Source organism: Schistocerca gregaria, chromosome 1, assembly GCF_023897955.1.
Source record: "Schistocerca gregaria isolate iqSchGreg1 chromosome 1, iqSchGreg1.2, whole genome shotgun sequence".
NCBI classification, from domain to species: domain Eukaryota; kingdom Metazoa; phylum Arthropoda; class Insecta; order Orthoptera; family Acrididae; genus Schistocerca; species Schistocerca gregaria.
Window position 1 is genome coordinate 822,410,911 of NC_064920.1, and position 22,557 is coordinate 822,433,467.

The following is a 22,557-nucleotide window of genomic DNA, read 5'->3' on the forward strand; positions in this document are numbered from 1 at the left end:
TTGTAAACTCTGATTTGATTCCGAAATACGTACAGGTAAATAGTAAATCGATAACCAGACACTGTAACTTTTATTCGTAAAATATGTACAGAGACACCCTTAGCCTATTCGTCGCAGGGGTGCGAACATTACCCTGGCGCTTCCGCTCTGTAAAGCAGGATAGGCGACGATTTGTGGCTATCTAACGACTGAGTATAATGCTGGTGGAGGCAGAACTGTTTCGGAGCACACGCATCAGTACATGTTGTTGAACATGGGACTCCACAGTAGACGACCCCTACGTGTTCCCATGTTGACTCAACGAAACCGCAGGTGTCGCCTGCAGTGAGCACGGGATCACCGAGACTGGACCATGGATCAGAGGAAACGTGTCGTCTGGACGTTTCTTGTTATCTCCCAGTCTATGGTCTTGTGAGGATATGTCTTCATACATGCGAACAGCTGATCGAATCATGCTCTGCGCCACAGACGCATACTGGTGGGTGAGTATTACACTATGGGGGGGCATTCATCTGGGCCTCCATGGAATCTGTCGTAGTAATCGGAGACATCTTGACATATGTTGACCACGTGAACCTTATGGCAGATCGCCTGCAACCCTTCACGCTCGATGTCTTGGAGGTGGCTTCCTCAAGAGCGATGACTGTCCATATGACAAGGCCCGAATCGTGCCACCATGGTTTGAGAAGCCTGGTAATGAACTCATGTTGATGCCTTGGTCACTAAATTTACCTATCTCAATCCGATAGAATACGCCTGAGACCCTATTGGGTACCAAACCTGCGCGAAAAAAAAAAAAAAAGCATCGGCCCGCGAACTTCGTGACTTGTGCGTAGGTTCTGGTGCCATACCATGCAGAATCGCTGTTGTATTTGGTTTCAAAACTGGCCAACGCGCTATTAAACAGATGGTCATGATGTTTTGGCTCATCCATGTATGTTCCACCGTCTATGCCACAAGTGAAACCCTGACGGATTTCAAGGAACAGTCGTCCTATAACATGCAGTAAACCTTTAGAGGACACATGGCACTCGTTTCTCTCATACTGGCTTCCAGCAATGGTCCCAGATCTGCAGGTAATCTTGAATTTAGGCTAGCGTAACAATGCAGCATTGAGTTACAGTGCAGTGAGTTACGTGGTGTGTATGGTAAAGGTAAAATGCCCCAATCCTCGGGCTAAACTGAAACCATACCGCTCTACTAGACACGGTGGTAAGCCCTTACCTCGCTCCGACATTCGAATTGATTTGTCCAGCCAGTTATGTAGCAAAGCAAAGCTCCGCGTTCTGGCACTGATGGCCGAATGGGAGCCAATCGACCGCCCTGTCACGCTCTGCCAATAGAGTCACTGGCTGCTGTATGGGGAGGCTTGGGGGTCAGCGCAGCTGTATCCCGATCGTTGTCGGTTTTCTTGGTCTTGGAGACGCTACTTCTCACTCAAGTAGCGCCTCAGTTGGCACCTCGAGGTTGAGTCACCCCGTTACAGCCCTTCCAGCAAGGAAAAATCTCTGGCACTACCTGGAATCGAAACCGTGTCCTCCGCCTAGCAGCCAGAAGTGGTGACGACTCAGCTACGGAGGCGGACAATTTAAAATTGTCTCCGAACACGGGTAAAACCTGGCACTTTATATAGTGTACTGGAGTGATATTTAAGAACGGTACGAACATTCCCATCCAACCATTCCAACCCACGTTTCCATTGCTTCCATGAACGATTCGGATGGATATGAAATATATCCATACTTCCATAGAACTTTTTTTTCCCCATTCTTCCTCAGTTGAGGCAGCGTTCTTCTTCAATTACTAACGCGGCTACATAGTTCTCGGGCGGATACGATTTCCGCAATTTAGAACAGGTCGAAGTGGATCCCACTAATCCCCTCACCCAAATTCCACTACTGCTCTTAAGGTAGGACCGCGCGCACATACGGCTTGCTTCCGATAAGGAGTTTTTCTGTGTGACTATAAACAGTAACTTAAATGAATATTTATTTAGATAGGTAATCGTAAGACACCTTACTCTTTCTGTGGAGTAATGAACATAATTTTGTTCGGTTACTTTCCAGAGACTTATACAACGAGTTATTAATTTTTTAAGCAGTATCTCTTTTTTTATCATGTAGCTAATGTATTGCAACCAATTACCTACAAATAAATTTAAATCTAATTTCTATTAATTTTAGTTTGCGAGATAAAGACGTTCAAAGTTCAAGTGGTTTCATGTAACATGCTGTATGTAACTGTCTATGTTCAAATGGATGTTCCGGAGCCGGAATTTTCGTATAAATGAGATATTCAAACTAGTGCTCATATTCCTGAATTCACAACGTAATGGCTGATGCAGCTCTTCGACTAGCATATTTCATGGTATAATCCATACTGTCATAGTGGCATCGTGTCAAATGGTTAAAATGGCTCTGAGCACTATGGGACTTAACTTCTGAGGTCACCAGTCCCCTAGAACTTAGAACTACTTAAACCTAGCTAACCTAATGACATCACACACACCCATGCTCGAGGCAGGATTCGAACCTGCGTCCGTAGCGGTCGTGCGGTTCCAGACTGAAGCGCCTAGAACCACACGGCCTCTCCGGCCGGCGGCATCGTGTCGGCCTTCGCCAAGCGTCAGCAACATATCAGTATGTTCGATTGATCTGTATGCCATGTTTATTTGACGTCAATATCCGTGGCAAACCGAGCCTCGTTTGTTTGTGTATTTCGCCCTGCCATGTATACAACAGTGTAAGGATCCATTCTACAATCTAAAGGAACACGACTTCAAACAGCGCATCGAGGAAAGTTATCGCTCCGTGACAGAAGCAACAACTTTACATCTCGTCCGGAGGTCGTTTAGAACGCGCACTGACGTGTGCATTCAGTAAAATAGCCGCTGGTTTGAATATCTCACTTAAATGAACATTCCGCCTCCGGGACATCCAGACAGTTATGTACAGCATGCTGCATCCATATCTCTAATCTTCTGAACGTTTCTAGCGCCCTAAGTAAAATTGACAGAAGTGAAATGATTCGCTCACAGTTGGTTTAAATACGTCAGTTACGTGATAGGAGAACGATGCTGTATTTAAAAATAACTCATTGTTGTTACTCTCTTACGTTCACCTAACTAAATAAATACTTATTTCATTTATTATTTTGTAATTTACAGAGTAAAATACCTTATCTGCAATACAATGCATAATTAAGCGGGCAAGCTCTCTGCGCTTTGAAGAACCACGAATGCGAGAAATGAGTTTTAATTCTCGTTTTCAACTCCTGTTTGTATCTGCTCTGCCTAATATTTACACTCTAGTGATTAACTTGAGAAGAATACATACAGACTCTTATATACCACTTAACAGCGTCGGCAACAAGAAAAACAAAGTCAAGTATTCAAGCAGAAGAAAATTGTACAACGACAAAATGATGAAATGGACAGACGGAAGATTAAGAGTTTACTGTCCCATCGGCGGTAAGGTCATTAGAAATAGGTGAAATGGACAGATTGCATTTACTGAAATGTGTTTGGTACAGAACTTCTATATTATAGGAAGTTTTAAAGTACTTTCTGAATAAAATTGCATTACCTTTCTTTACATACATTTTCGTTCCTCTCCTGTCGGGGTAGTTAAGATAATGCTTTGCGATGGCTGAATTTTTTTGTAACAAATTGTCGTAAAAATGTCTTCAGCTTAAAACTGCCACACCACTACAATATTGCATTTGACGTATTGCAGGGAGCGAGCAAGAGAAAAATCAGAGGTTGCTGCTAGTTGCAGAGTTCACTTACTGGCGGTATGGGCAGTTTTGGATAAGTGGCAGAGTTCGGGTATCGACCAAGTAAAAGTTACTAAAAGTAGTAATTATGGACGTTGGCTACTGCCTGTGGCGCCTTTCAAGCCCTGCAGTTGCCAACGCAAAATGTTACATACCAAACAGAAGTTGCGAAATAGCATTATCCACACAATGTCTTCCGCATTCTTTATGTTTTGAAACGTCCGTATAAAATCTAACGCTCTGTTTTATCACCTATTTCTGTACCGTCAGTTTTCAAATGGTTCAAATGGCTCTGAGCACTATGGGATTACACTTCTGAGGTCATCAGTCCCCTAGAACTTGGAACTAGTCAAACCTAACTAACCTAAGGACACCACACACATCCATGCCCGGGACAGGATTCGAACCTGCGACCGTAGTAAATCGGTCGCAGGTTCGAATCCTGCACCGGGCATGGATGTGTGTGATGTCCTTAGGTTAGTTAGGTTTAAGTAGTTCTAAGTTCTGGGGGACTGATGACCTCAGAAGTTAAGTCCCATGGTGCTCAGAGCCATTTGAACTATTTATTTTTTAACTCCGGCCGGCTCTGCGTCAGTTTTCGCTCGGCTACAAAATGTACCAGGGACGTGTCCTCTTCTTCCTCTGACCTCCTCAAGCTGCCTTTAGCAATAAAACGATTCTCATTATTCTTCTGCAACACTATTGTGTCGTGATGCTTGTGCACTACACACATTTGCACATGCGGATGAAGCGTCCAGAATTCCCTAGTAAGACAAACTCGGACGGCAGATCACAAGGTCGTGAACGGTACACGGCAAGAAACGTTCCGGTCTGCCATCAAACTGTCTTTATAAGCCTTCCAACCGTTAACACCGCAAAATGGAGCAAACCGGTCGAAGGAATGTACAAGGCAACTCGGCGCCACGCAGCCCGCAGCACTGCAAGAATGTGCCCGCTTCGCCTAGTGCGCTGCGATGGCCGAGGCGCGTGCGCGCGCGCGCGCACACACACACACACACACACACACACACACACACACAGATGTGATTGTGCTGGCTGTGCAGAGCACAGCGGCAGCAGGTGGTGCGACCTTGCCGCCGCCTCCGCAGAGGTGGCTGGGCTGTGCCGTGCTGTGCTGTGGCCGTGCGTACTCTTGAGCAACGGGCCGGCCCACGCCTTATAAATAAACATGCGGCCGGCGCACGGCGCAGACCGCCCTAGCGCTCGAGTGCGTCCCCTCCGCGATATCTACGTCAGCCCTCGCGCGCTCGCAGTGGCCATTCTGGACAAAGTACGGTATGCGCTTAAGATGCAAAACACGGCCGAGATAAAGTACTTCGTGGAATTTTCTTGCTCCTCTATTATGAGACCCGACTTCAGAGCACACCACTGCCGTGTCGTAGTCTACACTGAAGGGTTTAAGTAAAAGAACAGGTTAAACCGTTCTCGCGTTTACCCTCAATGTTTACGCAAGAGACTGCTGCCAAATAAGTCTCCGTAGTCGGTGCAGAATTAAACATGATCACGAAGGCACTGGAATGGATAACGTGTAATCACGCGATGGCGTTACGCATCTGCTCCGATTACCTGCACTGAAGCGCCAAAGAATCTGGTATAGGCATACGTATTCAAATATAGATATATGTAAATAGGCAGAATACGGCGCCGCGGTCGGGAACGTCTATATAAGACAACAAGTGTCTGGCGCAATTGTTAGATCGGGTACTGCTACTACAAGGGCAGGTTATCAAAACTTAAGTGACTTTGAACGTGGTGTTACAGTCGGCGCACGAGCGATGGGACACACCATCTCCGAGGTAGCGACGAAGTGGTACGACCGTTTCACGAGTGTACCGTGAATTTCAGGAACCCGTAAAGCATCGAATCTCCGACATCGCTACGGTCAGAAGAAGATCCTGCAAGAACGGAACCAACTACGACTGAAAAGAATAGTTTAATGTGACAGAACTGCAACCCTTCCGCAAATTGCCGCCGATTTCAAAGGTGGATCACCAACAAATGTCAGCGTGCGAACCATTCAATGAAGCATCATCGATATGGACTTTCGAAGCCGAAGGCCCACTCATATATCCTTGATGACTGCTTTACGCCTCACCTTGGCCCGTCATCACATTGGACTGTCGATGACTGGAAACATGTTGCCTGGTCGGACGAGTCTCGTTTCGAATACTATCGAGCGGATGTACATGTACGGGTATGGAGACAACCTCATGAATCCATGGACCCTGCATGTCAGCAGGAGACTGTTGAAGCTAGTGCAGCCTCTGCAATGGTGTGAAGCGTGTGCAGTTGGAATGATATTGGACCCCTGATACGTCCAGATAAGATCTCGACAGGTGACACGTACGTAAGCATCCTGTCTGATTACCTGCATCCATTCATGTCCATTGTGCATTCTGACGGACTTGGGAAATTCCACCAGGACAATGCGACACCCCATACGTCCAGAATAGCGACACGGTGGCTCCAGGAACATTCTTCTGAGTTTAACATTACGCTGGCCACCAAACACGAACATTATTGAGCATATCTGGAATACCTTGCAACTTGCTGGTCCGAAGAGAGCTCCACCCCTTCGTACAGCCCGCCGTGGTGGTCTCGCGGTTCTAAGCGCGCAGTCCGGAACCGTGCGACTTCTACGGTCGAAGGTTCGAATCCTGCCTCGGGCATGGATGTGTGTGATGTCCTTAGGTTAGTTAGGTGTAAGTAGTTCTAAGTTCTAGGGGACTGATGACCACAGCTGTTAAATCCCATAGTGATCAGAGCCATTTGAACCCTTCGTACACTTATGAATTTATGGAAATCCCTGCAGGATTCATTTCCTTCAGGACTGCTTCAGACATTAGTCGAGTCCATGCCACGTCGTGTTACGGCACTTCCGCGTGGTCGCGGGGGAACCAACACGACATTAGGCAGGTGTACCAGTTTCTCTGCCTCTTCAGTGTATGTGCAATGGCGTAAGCAGAGTAAATGGCGGCCAAGGCAAACAACGAGTATACGCCCCCCCCCTTCCCGACATCTCCCTTCCCCCGCCCTTCCCGACATCTCCCTATTTCTTGGGTTCCGTATCTCAACCGGTATAAACGGAGCCCTTGTAGGATAATTTTGTAGGCTGTCTGTCTGTTCGTCTATTAAGACTCATATTTCTTACGAACAAGTAGAGGTATAAAGTTGAAATTTGGATCAAATACTACGGTCTCTCTGAGGTGAAAAACTTTAAGCTTCTAAGTCAATGCAATCAAGCCCGATTATTCGTTTTTTGACATCAACAATACTTTACTTTTTTTTTTTTTGAAACTTCGAATAGCACACAGTACTAAGTCGCGTTTCTTGCAAAATTAACGCCATTCCGTTGTCATTTCTTTGCCGATTATGGAAAGCCGTAACACAAAACAACAAACGGAAAATAGACTTTTTATACTTTCGATGAGTTGGCTCAATTGGTATGAATGTCGAATACTAGGAAGAATTGTCTCTGAACTAGGGAAAAGTAGATCTTATGGAACTGTTGTTCAACACAGTCCTATCACCCTTTCATACATCTCTAACCCCTTTCCATTTTCGTGGCATCAATTGTTTCCCAGAGCAGGCACGCTGGCTTATACCCTAGTAACGCCACTACCCATCTACTCATGAAACAAAAAACGTAAAGCTGTACAAAACAGAAGATTGGTTTGAATACCGAAATTGTTTTAGTGGGCGTGGTCCTATTGCCTTCATCAAACCTGTAAACCGAGTGCAAACCCAGTAATAGGGAGTACCCACAACCCAATAGCAATGCAGTACTAAGGTGCAACCTGGATTTTTGTCACTGGTAGACCAATGCTAGAGGTAAAACAAGTGGAGAGTAGCAGGAAAAAATCCTTGGACCGAGGGATCATCAGACATCGGGCTTTCGAATTTGCAGTCTCACACTTTCCCACTTTGCCGCCAAGCCACCTATTCCACACATGTACCTCACACAGAAGCAACTGCAAAATATTCAGGTTTGCTTCTCTTCTCTCAACAAACGCAGAGAAAGACTTTGTCTATCTGTTGTGTGCCACAGCATCCGGGATTTCGTTGAATGTAATTCGGGCACTGTACCACGACGTATTTTATTGCTATCCTCACTGATCCCGCTGTTGACCTAGTCATCCAGTATTGGTTGAGGGAAGAGTGACAAAGTACTGCTCAAGCCGCGGTCGACTATAATGTGGCTCTTTCTGACCACTATGGCCGGACGAGCTTGTTCTACCCTGGCTTCTGTCTGGACACTGATTAATTTTTGTTATATAGGGTAGACAGTCATGTAAAACTTTTAAGAGACATCATCGTTGTTTTTGACTATTAAACTTATTTATTTACGTATAATATCCGTTGTTGCAGATACAGCCTTCAACCATTTTCAAGACGAACATAGCGAAAATTTTGTGCATTTTAATTAAAAGTCTGAATCGTTATAAGGCATGAATTTTCATTCTTTCGAACAGAAAGCTTAACGACCAGGAAACTGTTTGGCCAAAATCTGCACATCTTTCGATCAGGCCGCTGTCAAATACCTCTCAACGATGCGAGGAGTCGACCGAAACGACACGTGGTTCGGATTTCAAGTTAAACTCTCGGTCCCATTTCCTTGGTTGGATAACTGAGGTACGTCAGGGACACACAAATCGCCGAAGTGGCGTCCAATTGAAAGGCTCGCACCAGGCCAATGATCCACACGCGATAATTATTGCTGCTGTATAACTGCACAGAGGCAGGACGGAAGCTCGCAGTATTCTCCACAGCAGCATCCAAAATACTCCGCAACCGTTGCCAAAAAAACAAATGTTAGATGTTGACATCGAAGCGACAGCTAAATTCCACTTGCCATAATCTGATATAAGTAATTCAGTATTGTAGTTTCATTGTTGATTTACTTTCCAATAGTACATCTAACGGGCTACAAATCAAATCAGCAACTTCTGCGCAATCAGTGATAACAATACAGTCACATTTTGCAAAAGAAGTGTTGTGTGCGGAACAAATTCTATCCAAATTCAAAGCAATGGATGCTATTAAAATGTTTGTACTACGATATTTCAGAAGGTGTAACGCTCGCAAGTAGGAAAATTAAGGATTAATAGGAAAGAAATCAGATATATGCTGTCGGTCAACCAAGAAACTGCTTCCGCAGCTATTGGATAAAATGTTGACAACGAAGTATTTACATCGACAAAAATCTAGTACCACAAGCAAGGAAGACGTTGCTATTGCGAAGATACTTTCAAGTAACAACCCATAATTTTTTTGGACTAAATGTTCGCGTTTATCTCTTGCAGCCGCTAAAGATGCATCAATATAAAAGAAACTTATACGCCTTTCTCTCATGCACCTTACCGAATCACAATGTGAACGTTGTGTCGTTACGGAGTATGGTAGAGTTGTATACGCGGTAGTAGTTCTGCTTCGAAAGCATGCAATGCAAACATTAATTGCTACATCATATTCTTCACTACCTAAGAACTTTGGCTGCCGATGTATTAGTGCAGAACAAAATGCTTTTGTTTGCTTTTGGTATGCGTCTCCGCACCGTTAAGGTTATAGGAGAAGCTGATTTAGTTTATTGGACCACACTGCAATGAGATAATGTTTATTTACACTTATACGATGCTGTTTGTAACATAACATATAAGCAAAACTGAGGTCAAAACGGAATGTGTGTGTTAGGTGTGGACTTCTCAGAGGTTGACTGGTACATCGATAACTGGCAGATCGGATAACCTCGTCCAACACCTGCAGTATGTGGTCACTCGATGATTCTTCTTCTTTAGAGCTTAAGAATTTATGTGTGTGAGTGTGTGTGTGTGTGTGTGTGTGTGTGTGTGTGTGTGTGTGTGTGTGTAGCACAAAATTACATTAAATTACTGAAGCTGAATCACAGCGCCGGCCGTTGTGGCCGAACGGTTATAGGCGCTTCAGTCCGGAACCGCAGTGCTGCTATGGTCGCAGGTTCCAACCTGCCTCGGGCATGGTTATGTGTGATGTCCATAGGTTGTTTAGGCTTAGGTAGTTTTAAATCCAGGGGATTGATGACCTCAGATGTTAAGTCCCATAGTGCTCAGAGCCATTTTGAATCACAGTGCCAACATTCTGATTGCCAATTCAACTAGTATTTGTTATTGTGCGTCAGGTTAAAATTTCTAAACCACTTTTGTTTCAGTAATTGACGATTTTCAGGAGGAGCAGATACCAATTCTAAGGTTATCAGATGCTATAACGCTTCTACTAGTATCTAAGGAAGAAGACTCACTGAAAGGAATGTACCCACCCTTAACACAGAATATGGCGATGTGATGAAGAGGAGTTAAACGGGAGAGACAAATTTTTAACAAAAAAAACTGGGAATGACACTGTAATGGAAGTAGTGTAAGAATTCTGCTATTTAGGAAGTAAGGTTACACTGGATGGCCGAAGGAAAGAAGGTATCAGAAATACATCGCCACAGGCGAAGGAAGTCTTCTTCATTAAAAATCTCTACTGACGTGAAGACATTGACATAAAGAAGATAAGTTTCTGAAAGTGTACGTCTAAAGAAAGTATTATTTGTAAGTGAAGTGTGGAGCGTCGGAAGATCTAACGGGAAAAACTGGGCGCATTTGACAGGTTGAGCTATCAAAGAACGTTAAAAATTACGTGGAGTGATAAAGTACTTTAAAGAAGCGGTTAAAAGAAGTCTATGGAAGCCCAAGGAGAAGGATCATATTAATGGGACGTCTGCCCCGCATTATAGAATAATTTACTTGGCGCTGGAAGGAGCGGTAGAGGGAAAAGGGGACAGACAAAGACGATACTTACAAAAAGCTGTAAATGAATTTGATTGTAGTAGGTATGTAGCAGTGAAAAGCATACAAGAGGAAAACAGAGTAGCATTCGAAAGACCGATGACTAGAGAGAGCGAGAGAGAGAGAGAGAGAATCTGACACACTGCAGACTCCCAGCTTGACAAGGAAAATTGGTACCTTTACCTGGTGAAGAAATGCAATTCATATGCAGAAACAATGTCAAATATCAACAGGTCGTTACATTCTGTGCTAAATTCGCGTCTCTCTCGCCACTTCACTATGCAGATTAATTTCATTTATCGAAGCTGCTAGTAAAGCTGAAATGAAATGTGTCAGGACAAATGAAAATATGTTTCAGACCAGAATTTAGACCCACACCTCCTGGATATCATGGGTACGCCTCCAGTACGACCCCACCTTACTTTTAAATTCGCTGCTCGTTTTCCCCTATTGCTTCTGCACACTCTACAATCAATGGTCCTCCCAGAAAGTATATGGGGGTAACAGGGAAAGAATCTTCAGTAACACTGAATTCTTGAATTGGTCTTGCAGGGATGCTCAGGTGGTCTAACAGGTTAAAACGATTACTAGGCGTAAGCGAGAAGACCTAAGTTGGAATTTTCGTGCGACACCAATTTACATCTATTACAAAATATTCCTTTGAAAGCTTAGAGGTTGCTTCATCAGCCTGAACGGCTTATACAACTACTCAACTACACTACCGCACGCTGAAACGAAAACACAAATTTTCGACGTAACCAATTCAACACAACTACCGACGCTAAAATGTAAGTAATTTTTATGATGCAAGATACAGAATAGTAATACGGTGTACAGGGAGCGCCGGCCGGAGTGGCCAAGCGGCTCTAGGCGCTTCAGTCTGGAACCGTGCGAATGCTACGTTCGCAGGTTCGAATCCTGCCTCGGGCATGGATGTGTGTGATGTCCTTAGGTTAGTTAGGTTTAAGTAGTTCTAAGTTCTGGGGGACTGATGGCCTCAGCTGTTAGGTCCCACAGTGCTCACAGCCATCTGAGCCATTTGTTTTGTGCAGGGAGCAGTATCAATTAACATCGGGAGAAAAACAACCACCTATGTTTTGATCGCCTTAATCGTCACCTTAAGGTCAAAAATATTCCTTTACATGACACAGAGTCGGGAGACAGCACATCATCCTCAGGTACAAGAGAACGTGGCAGTAACGTTACAAAGAACATGGCTAGATGACTTAGGTCACGCGTACCATTAGCGTTCATGCCAGACGCTTAATACGTAACAGAAGTTGTATTATTCGAAGTGCAGTAGATTAGAACGGTGCTACATCCAGGCAGTTAGCGAGCCTTCACTGCATTTGTTGGGTTGGTGCATAATTTCGTAGTTTCGTAGTGATTAGTAAACACAACAGATACACGTAACCGGGACTTTCGTCATCAATACATATTCTCCTTCACAGTCTGCTAAAGGTGGGGTAACTTTTTCGATTCCAGGACTGTAGAAATCAAGTGCTTTTGAGGAGAGGAACCAGTCGAATCGTATTCAGCGTGTATTTTAATCCGGAAAGGAAGTACCTTGAAGGGTGTTTGATAGAGAGTGGAACAGGTGAAAATCCGAAGGCGCAAGACCAGGTGAATAAGGTGGGTACGAAACCAAACGCCTGTATAGTGTTTTTCGTCAGTCTAGGAGAACACGGGCGGGCGTTATCGTGGAGTAGCATCGCTTCAGGCAGTCTTTCTGGCCGTTGCTCTTGGCGTGCGTCTTCAAGACGTCTCAGCTGTAAAAAATTACAGTGGACGTCAACAGTGGTGACTACGCCTTGGGGATGCAATTCGTAGTACATACACTACGTCGTCACTGTTCCGCCAGATGCATGACACTATCTTTCGTGGAAGCGCGCACGTCTTTGTATGGGGAATTGCTGTCCTTCTTTGACCCATTCATTCTTCTCTTTTCCTAATGTTTGCATAAAGAGCCTTTTCTCTTCACCAGTAACGGTGTTCTTCAGGAACCAAGTGACGAGGAGCACGCAGAGATGCACAAATGGCCACCTGCTGATTTTTGTGATTTTCGCTTATAGCACGTGGAACCCATACAGTCAATTTCTTTAACTGCCCCAAGCATGCAAATGGCTCAGAAAGGTGCAACGATCACAGTTCATTATATGGGTAGTTCTCGAATACAGCCGGCGGCTGTAGCCGAGCGATTCTACGCGCTTCAGTCTGGAACCGCGCTCTTGCTACGGTCGCAGGTTCGAATCCTGTCTCGGGCATGGATGTGTGTGATGTTCTTAGGTTAGTTAGTTTTAAATATTTCTAAGTCTAGGGCACTGATGACCTCAGATGTTAAGTCCCATAGTGCTTAGACCCATATGAATCATTTTTTTCTCGAGTACACTGACGTGGATCATTGGCGATTAATGCGTTTAAACGATATTCATCCAATACCGAAGGTCTTCCTGAACGTGGAGAGTCACTAATATCAAAACGATCCTCCTTAAAACGAAAAAAATCATTCTGTTGTCGTGCTCTTTCCAATGGCATTATCCGCAAACAGCGCCCAAATGTTTCTGGCTGCCTCCGCTGCTGTCACCCCTCTATAGAACTAAAACAGAAGAACATGTCCGATATGTTCAGATTTCTCCACTTGATTCTCCATTTCGTAGCGTCCACAGCTCCAGTCACAAATGACCAAATGACAAAATGTAAACTCAAATAGCAACGACAGTAAACTACAAAGAAAATGAGAATCGATAAATAAACCCTTATCAACCGCAATATCATTATGCGAAAAAGCTACGAACTTAATACTGATGGAAACCCTGGACGTTAGCCATATTATCCATGATGGTGACCTATTGCACTTTCTGTTTTCGATTAATATTTAAACGAAACTCCTCCAGCTGTACTTGAGATTCATATTTATTTCGCTACTAGCTTCATGGAGTGGCCGTGCAGTTCTAGGCGTTACAGTCTGGAGCCGAGCGACCGCTACAGTCGCACGTTCGAATCCTGCCTCGGGCATGGATGTGTGTGATGTCCTTAGGTTAGTTAGGTCAAATTAGTTCAAAGTTCTAGGCGACTGTTGACGTCAGAAGTTAAGTCACATAGTTCTCAGAGCAATTTGAACCATTTGAACTAGTTTCGACATTGCCAAATAAATACGAAATCTTGAAGTACAGCTGGAGGAGTTTCATTTTTAATGAAAAATATACAGCTGATGACCCACCATCATCCAATTTTAATATGGATGTACGAAGATTCTGTTTTTGAGTTCACTGTCTAGGAAACCATGTCGGCAGGGACAAAAATACGACCAAACGCATTGGTTAGCATCTCTGGTTACGCCCGTCCAATATTTTGATGTCTTTCGTCATTCGATGTCGAAACAATAATCGAACGCACACATCAGTATTATTTACCAATCAAAATTGCGAAAGGAAATCACCACGATAATCTGTTAAAGTAACTCAGTTGTAGGTTTAAGGGAAATAATTATGACTAAATGACAGCCGGCGGCAGTGGCCGAGCGGTTCTAGGCGCTTTAGTCTGGAACCGCGCTGCAGCTACGGTCGTAGGTTCGAATCCTGCCTCGGGCGTGGATGTGTCTGATGCCCTTAAGTTAGTTATGTTTAATTAGTTCTAAGTCTCGGGGACTGATGACCTCAGATGTTAAGTTCCATGGTGCTTAGAGCCATTTGAACTAAATGACAATAGCATGAATACTGGTCTCTTGATGAGAAGCATACACGCGCCAAGAAGTTTCATCTTCTGTCTAAAATCCTCACCACATTCATGCTAGAACTGACACGAACCAAGTGCTAGGTCACTTGCATAAAACACATGTGACTTTACTACGACGTGTTACATCGGAATTTAACAAACGCCCAGTCTGAACGCTACACACACGGTCGCACTGCACGAGTGCTGATTCACATCAGAAAAATGAAACCATAACAGAGGGGTCGGTCACAACACTGGCCATACATCAGGCGCCATTTTCCGCGGCTGGCGGCGCCCCATCATTCGACGGGACAGTCGCAGCTGACGCCAGCCGGGTGTTGGCAGCCCACCATAACGACCCCCTTATGCCGCGAGTGAGCTAACAAGTAGCCAGCGGGGAAGCAACAAGTAGGAAGCGGCGCGGCGGCGCGCAGGCGCACTGCCCTCCAGCTTACCCAGGTATCTGTTCCACTCGGCGAAGTCCCGGAACGCCGACTTGACGGTGGTCGTGGTCGTGGTGGTCGCGTGGGAGTACCCGCGGGGCGAGGCGCCCCTCGCGACGGCGGCCATGTCGCTCGCTGATGGACTGTGCTGCCCGCTCGCGCGCCCGCTACGGATTGTCTGCCGTGGGCCTCGCCGGCGGGCCGCAGCACCTTGGCGCCGTGTTTTTCGCTAGCCTAGTCTCGGCGCGTGCCAACTGCTGAGTCGCGCCGCCCAGAATAGCCGCACTACAGCCGGGGGCTACCCCGCTGTATCGCCTCGCTTGTTGCTCTACGGCTCCCCCGCCGCGTCCCGTGACCACGGTAAATGCCGCTTCCTCCCTCCCCGTCGGACGGCGCACGACCTTCGGCGCACATACGCACGCTGACAGCTCGCTCTGGCGCGCGTCTTTAAAGAGCTCGAGGGACACGCCGATCAGTAGCCGCGGGGGTCCTGGCGCTAGCGGCCGATGCTTGCTTCTACGAGGCGCAGGTGTTGAGGCGTGTGCTATATACTGACTCCCACAGAGACGGGTCGCCCACGGGCAGCGCCGTATACAGACACGGCCGGTCGCCCAGGTCAGCTCCCACTGCTGCCTGCCACTCAGTCGGTTGCTCTGAAACGCACTGCCGCTGGATCGCTCCATCACGTATCGGACCTTTAAAAAACACGCCGTCGTTGGTTGGTCGCTCTCCAAGGGAAGAGTGGTTGGGAGACACAGAGGGAGTGTTCAGTCGCCAAATAAAAGGCAGTTTGGCACCACTGTGCTCGAGGTGTCTCACTAGGGAGTCCCCAAACCCGTGAGCTCATTTTTAGTGATTTGTGTTATGCAGGCATTAGGCCGTAGTTCAAGGTTAGCTTCAGTACCTTACATTTCATCATCAGTAGGTTACAGTACACTTGTTCGCCCACTGCTTGAATATTGCTCACCAGTGTGGGATCCGTACCAGATGCGGTTGATAGAGGAGATAGAGAAGATCCAACGGAGAGCAGCGCGCTTCGTTACAGGATCATTTAGTAATCGCGAAAGCGTTACGGAGATAAACTCCAGTGGAAGACTCTGCAGGAGAGACGCTCAGTAGTTCGGTACGGGCTTTTGTTGAAGTTTCGAGAACTTACCTTCACCGAGGAGTCAAGCAGTATATTGCTCTCTCCTACGTATATCTCGCAAAAAGACCACGAGGGGCATACCGACAATCTTTCCTTCGACGAAGAATACGAGACTGGAATAGAAGGGAGAACCGATAGAGGTACTCAAAGTACCCTCCGCCACACACCGTCAGGTGGCTTGCGGAGTATGGATGTAGATGTAGATCAGAAGCTGTGAAGCGCAGATAGCCAAACTGTTTATACAGGTTGTACCAGGAGGAATAGTCAGTGCTCCAGGGCACGATAGAAATGCTCATTTGAAACTTCATATGGACATATGTCCTACTCCAAATGATTTCTGACATAGAAGAAATATAACATACATTTGTTTTTGGGCTAGTGCCGGCCCAGCCTCTTTGACGTTTTGTTCTAGCCCAACCTACCTCGTTCTTTCCAACCACTTACAAGTTGTCCGTACGGTCTTCCCCTCGCTGATTTCATTCGTATTGACAGAATGTGTACAGAACGACTAGGACTTCAGCATGTGTAAGCAAGAAAACTAAATTTCAACCGTTCTCGAGAAATTAGAGTTTGAAAATTTTTGGCATCCTTAGATACTTTGTATGTGTCGGTAATATGCAACGAGGCCGCAGCCGAACCAGTCAGCGCTTAGTTCCATATACTTGGGAGCGAATCTCGCTGCTGGCTCACAAACGATTCAAATGGCTATGAGCACTATGCGACTTGACATCTGAGGTCATCAGTCCCCTAGACTTAGAACTACTTAAACATAACCAACCTTAGGACATTACACACATCCATGCCCGAGGCAGGATTCGAACCTGCGACCGTAGCAGCAGCGCGGTTGCAGACTGAACCGCCTAGAACCGCTCGGCCACAACGGCCGGCTCGCTGCTGGTACAACTACTTTTTGTGAGTTATCTGTATCAATATTCGCTGTTATGCTTCGATGTGCGTGGTACGCCTTGAAATTATGTGACGACCGAGAACCGTTTATGAATGTAAACCAAATTAAAAAAAATAAAGTCAGGTTCGGCGTTCCTTACATCTGCTGTATGTCGCGATATTTACTGTTTTCTATGTTTCTACGATCAGTGCAGTGCTGCAAAGGTTACACATTATGTTTTTCACAAAAAATGTGGTCACAATAATATAAATAAAATAACTACACTTATTTGACTGTAAGTTCTCGTGTATCCTTTTTTTTATTTCCAACCTCCTTAAAAAAAACTTTTTCTCCTTTTTTCGTGTTGAAGATTAGGAAGAAAATAAATGAATGAGTAGAAATTGACAACACATTTCATGCTAATAATAAATCAGTTGTTAGAATTACGTGGGATTGAAAGCGCATATGAAACTCAAATGGTTACTCGCTCGTCTGCGGATCCCGTAACCACTAGCGGCTCTACAAAGTCTACAGCATACGCCTATAATTTTCAAAGTCAAAATATCTCAAGGACAGTTGAACTTCCTGTTTACACATGTTAAAGTCCTCGCCGTGCCTTACGCATCCAGTCAACATGAATCAGATCGGTGAGGTTAATTTCATACTGTGCCGTTGTTAGCTCTGGATGTCTTTCTCCAATTAAACTAAACCGCTGACCGTGCGTTTGTCCATGGTGTGTTGTGAGTGAAGTAGTGTGAGGGATTGAAAATGTAGTCTTTCAGAGAGCATACGTTACCTGCGTTTGTACACGCGCTGGATACAATGTAACACATCTACACCTAATGAATAATATGCACCTATGGTGTATGTCTACGTCTTTTGCGACAGTGGTGCTGTTACTGTCAAAGAATACCGTCGGACTTTTCCCGACACGTCGAATTCCTGAACGTAATGTGTTTACCAGAGTTTTCAGCACATTCCATGAAACAGGTGTTCTTCCAAGTTCCCATTTTTCTTCTGCATGTGTAAATTCATCAACCTGTGCAACAGCAGCAACACATTGTTGAAATGGTGCAGCGTAGTCCTACTAGCAGCAAATGGTGACTTTCTGCACGTGTCAGTGTCTCACGAACAAGCGTATGCCGAACTTAACATGCGGAAAACTTGTACCTATGTCATATAAAGAGTGCCCACAGTCTTGGCGGCAATGCCACACTACTTGAATTTTGTCCTTGTTGAATGGCAATCGTCATTTGTTTCCGTTAATAATATTCACCGATGAGGCCACGTTTACACGGAAAGGAATCAACAACACGTGTAATAATCATCGCTGGTTGCAGGTAAATCCACACACTGCAGTGCAAACCAGCAAGTTCATTTTTCGATCAACTTTTCGTGCGAAATGATCGGTAACATACTGAAAGGCCCAGTCATTTTTGAAGAGCAAATGGTGGGACAGAATTACTTACATTTTGCTCTTTTTTCTTTGGTAACTTTGTGTTTTGAACACCTTGAGAACGTTACTTTGGGTACGAGGACTGCAGTGTACTTCCAGGATGACGAAGCCTCTCCACATTTTACCACAAGTGTGAGGGAACATCTCGACTGCATTTAGCCAAATCGCTGCATCGTCGTGGTAGTACAATTAACTGTCCATCAAGATTAGATTTTTCTAGGGTCGTATGAAGTCTGAGGCAGTTGGAGAGGTGAGATGAGCTGCTTGGTCTCATCACAGACGCTGCTGCCCTCATTACGGGACATGCAGAGGCACTCTCACAAGTAATACATGTTCTCCCAAGAGTGCACATTGGAACACTTATTGTGAACTGTACAGCTGGTGTAATGTAACTTGACCCATAATGCTTAGAGGTGAATATGTTAAGAATCCGTATTTTTTAAACTGGCACTTTATGAAATGCATATTGTAATGTTTACTAACTAGTGCATACGTGTAAACCTGACAATGTAACAGAAAATAAATAATTATGTAAATTCATTGTGCTCTACATCGAAAACCGTTCGAAATAGGGCAAAGTCCATGTCAAGCTGTTTCTTTCAAATGATTGCTCCTGTCATATCCCTGCTTATTGACAGATCCTCGTGGGAGTAATCTGAAACTACTGTATAGCCTTTGTAGCGTCTGGTCTCGTCTACACCATTAGGAGACGGTTCTTGGAATACGGCCTAAGGCTCATGTTACAAAAATCAACAGGAATTGAAATACTGGCGGTGAAAGCCAACACTGTATACACATCCACTGTCTGGCAGTTGGAGGAGTATTCAGAGAATCTAAATTATACTTTAGAGGAAATCAAGCTGATACCTTGAAGCTTAGCGATGGGGTCAGTCCTCCTCTCCATATTGACCCTTCAATGCGGCTTATTTTTCACGACGATGAGTGACTTGGCGGTGATCTTGGATGAAAAAGTCTACATTTTGGGCTCGTCACCATTCTCCAAATTCCAGCAACGCAATGCCTTTGTCATCCGACGGAAGAACTCCCTAGGAACGATGTCACAAGAATAGAGGTAAAATCTAGTAGTCCAAAGAAGCAGCATGTGTGGCTACATTGAGCCGCTTGAGCTGGGGCGTTGTCGTGGAGCAACAACACCTTCTTGGACAGCTTCCAGGACGCTTCGTCTGTGCCGTCTCCTGTAAACTCGTCAGGACATTTCAGTAGTATGTCCCTGTGCGTGGTGGCTAATAATGAACGTAGTCTGTTGGCATAACAGTGTGTAAGCCCCAAAAACTACCTTGCAACACTTGCCCGATGATGGCTGGGATTTCGACTTTTTCGCCGGTGAAGAATCGACGTGTTTCTAAAAGTTCATCTACATAAATACTCCGCATGCCACGGTACGGTGAGTGGCGGAGGGTACCCTGTACCAGTACTTGTGATTTCCTTTCCTGTACCACTAGCAAACAGAGTGAGGAAAAACGACTGTCTGTATGCCTCCGTATGAGCTCTAATTTTTCGTATCTTATCGTCGTGGTACTTGCGCGCAATGTATCTTGGCGTAAGTCAGCTTCAAATCCCGGTTCTGTAAATTTTCTCTGTAGTCTTTCACGAAAAGAACGCCGCCTTCGCTCCAGCGACTCCCATTTAAGTTCCCGAAGCAACTCCGTAAAACTTACGTGTTGTTCGGACCTACCGGTAATAAATCTAGCAGCCCGTCTCTGAATTGCTCTGATGTCTTCCTTCAATTCGACCTGGTATGGATCCCAAACACTCGAGCAGTACTCAAGCATAGGTCGCACCAGCGTCCTACGTGCTGTCTGCTTTGCAGGTGAACCACTCCTTCATAAAATTCTTCCAATAAACCGAAGTCGACCATTCGCCTTCCCTACCACAGGTCTCACACGCTCGTTCCACCTCAAATCACTTTTAACATTATGCCCATTATTTAAAAGACTTGGCTGTGTCAAGCAGGGCAGTACACTAGTAATAATGTATCCAAACATTACACGTTTGATCTTCCTACTTGTCCGCATAACTTAAATTGTTCCACATTCAGGGCAAGCTGCCTCTCATCACATCAACTGGAAATTTTGTCTAAGTCGTACCTTCCTACAGTCACTTAACTTCTACACCTTACCATACACCACGGCATCATCAGCAAACAATCGCAGATTGCTCTCCACCCTCAGCCAAATCATGTATATAGAGAGCAACAGCGGTTCTATCATACTTCGCTGGGGCACTTCTGACGATACCCTAGTCTGTGATGAACACTCGCAGTCGAGGACAACGTTCTGGGTTCTGTTATTTAACAATTCTTCGATCAATTCACATATCTGTGAACTTATTCCATATGCTCGTACCTTCGTTAACAGCCTGAAATTGGGCACCGTGGCAAATGCTTTCCGGAAATCTAGGAATATAGAATCCGCCCTTCATCCATAGTTCTCAGTATAACATATGTCCATTGTAATCCCGATTGTGATAGCCGGTCTTTGAGCGCCACGGTCTCCACTTCTTTTGTGATGCCCAGTTTTTCACAGAGATGGTCTGCCACTTCATTCTTCGTCAATCAAATTTGCTTTACCACACTGGAAGCTTCTGCGTCACCTGACCACTGTGTCACATGATGGTGCGCTGTTTCCGTGCACTTCCAGAAACTCAGCATGAGTTAAACTGTTGCAGCGTTGTAACCCTTCAAACGCAGAAAACGTATTACCGCACGACACCCAGCTTTATCAATAAGCTGCGCCATTTTGCGACGTGCGACAGTACTGTGGCGCGGGGATTGCAACGAATACCAGATCTGAACACACGTGCCTGCAAACAAACAAAAAATCATATATGCATTTTCATGCAATTTGGGTGCAGAGACCCTGAGAAATTAGTACCCAGAACAAACACCTCTGGCCGTAATAACGGCCTTGACACGTCAGGGCATTGAGTTAAACAGAGCTTGGATGGCGTGTACAGGTACAGCTGCCCATGGCCCGGCCACTGGTGGCCAAGCGGTTCTAGGCGCTTCAGTCTGGAACCGTGTGTCCGCTACGGTCGCAGGTTCGAATCCTGCCTCGGGCATGGATGTGTGTGTTGTCCTTAGGTTAGTTAGGTTTAAGTAGTTCTAAGTTCTAGGGGACTGATGACCTCAGATTTTAAGTCCCATAGTGCAGTCACTACTCTTGATGAACTGTGGTATCGTGTTGAAGCTGCATGGGCAGCTGTACCTCTACACGCCATCCTAGCTCTGTTCGACTCAATGCCGAGGCGTATAAAGGCCGTTATGACGGCCAGGGGTAGTTGTTCTGGGTACTGATTTCTCAGGATCTATGCACCCAAATTGCGTGAAAATGTAAATATATGTCAGTTCTAGTATAATATATTTGTCCAATCAATACCCGTTTATCATCTGCATTTCTTCTTGGTGTAGCAATTTTAATGGCCAATAGTGTATTAGGCAGTTTCATTGCTACACCGGGCTATAAAGTGCCAGTGAGACAAGCACGGTTCCTGGATTTCTTGGTTGGCTTCCAAACGCGATGGTTACGTCAAAGCAAAAATAAGCAGGGGCGCCCCGCCCTCACTACGCGTTGCGCCACTCACAGGCTGGCTGCAGCCTGCGCGTCCCTCACACTTACCGCCCCGCCACTGCCATCTCCTCGCAGCCTCCACACTACGCAATTGCAGCATCCTCTTTATAGCTGTACCAGCACTTCTATCTGCGAAATTGAACAAGGGCGCAATTTTGGAATACGAAAGTCCTCCAGCGACGTGCGAAGGGATACATAAAATGAGAAAACGAAAAAAAGGAAGATTCACATTATTTTCGTGTAATAAGCTAGCTTAAATGTCAATTTGGAGGAGGAGGAGATTAGTGTTTAACGTCCCGTCGACAACGAGGTCATTAGAGACGGAGCGCAAGCTCGGGTGAGGGAAGGATGGGGAAGGAAATCGGCCGTGCCCTTTCAAAGGAACCATCCCGGCAGTTGCCTGAAGCGATTTAGGGAAATCACGGAAAACCTAAATCAGGATGGCCGGAGACGGGATTGAACCGTCGTCCTCCCGAATGCGAGTCCAGTGTGCTAACCACTGCGCCACCTCGCTCGGTACGAATGTCAATTTGACAAACCACTACCAGTCGCCCGTAAATTTCTTTCTACAGTACAACAATATCTTAAACTGCAAGAACTAAAAGTAACAACTCATATACTTGCAAAATACCTTCTCCACAGACACTGGCAACTGCCGCTATGATTCTCATGACTTACTGTACAGCTCTCGTGGTCTGTATCTCAATTGAATTAGTGTTC

General features: G+C 45.4%; 1 protein-coding gene across 6 annotated transcripts in view; it reads right to left on the reverse strand.

The window, feature by feature from the left end:
- The window catches only part of LOC126271264 (paxillin-like), a 447,630-nt gene that overhangs the window by 210,823 nt on the left and 214,250 nt on the right, over positions 1 to 22,557 (reverse strand). The window contains exon 1 of one of the 6 annotated variants that reach the window (XM_049974136.1): positions 14,771 to 15,453. The exons of 4 other annotated variants lie outside the window; for them this stretch is intronic. In XM_049974136.1, coding sequence (XP_049830093.1) covers positions 14,771 to 14,885 — 115 coding nt within the window. In that variant the 5' untranslated portion in view covers positions 14,886 to 15,453. Of the gene's footprint in view, positions 1 to 14,770; positions 15,454 to 22,557 lie in introns of those variants that run through there. One more of the 6 variants, XM_049974142.1, reaches the window with a different exon arrangement.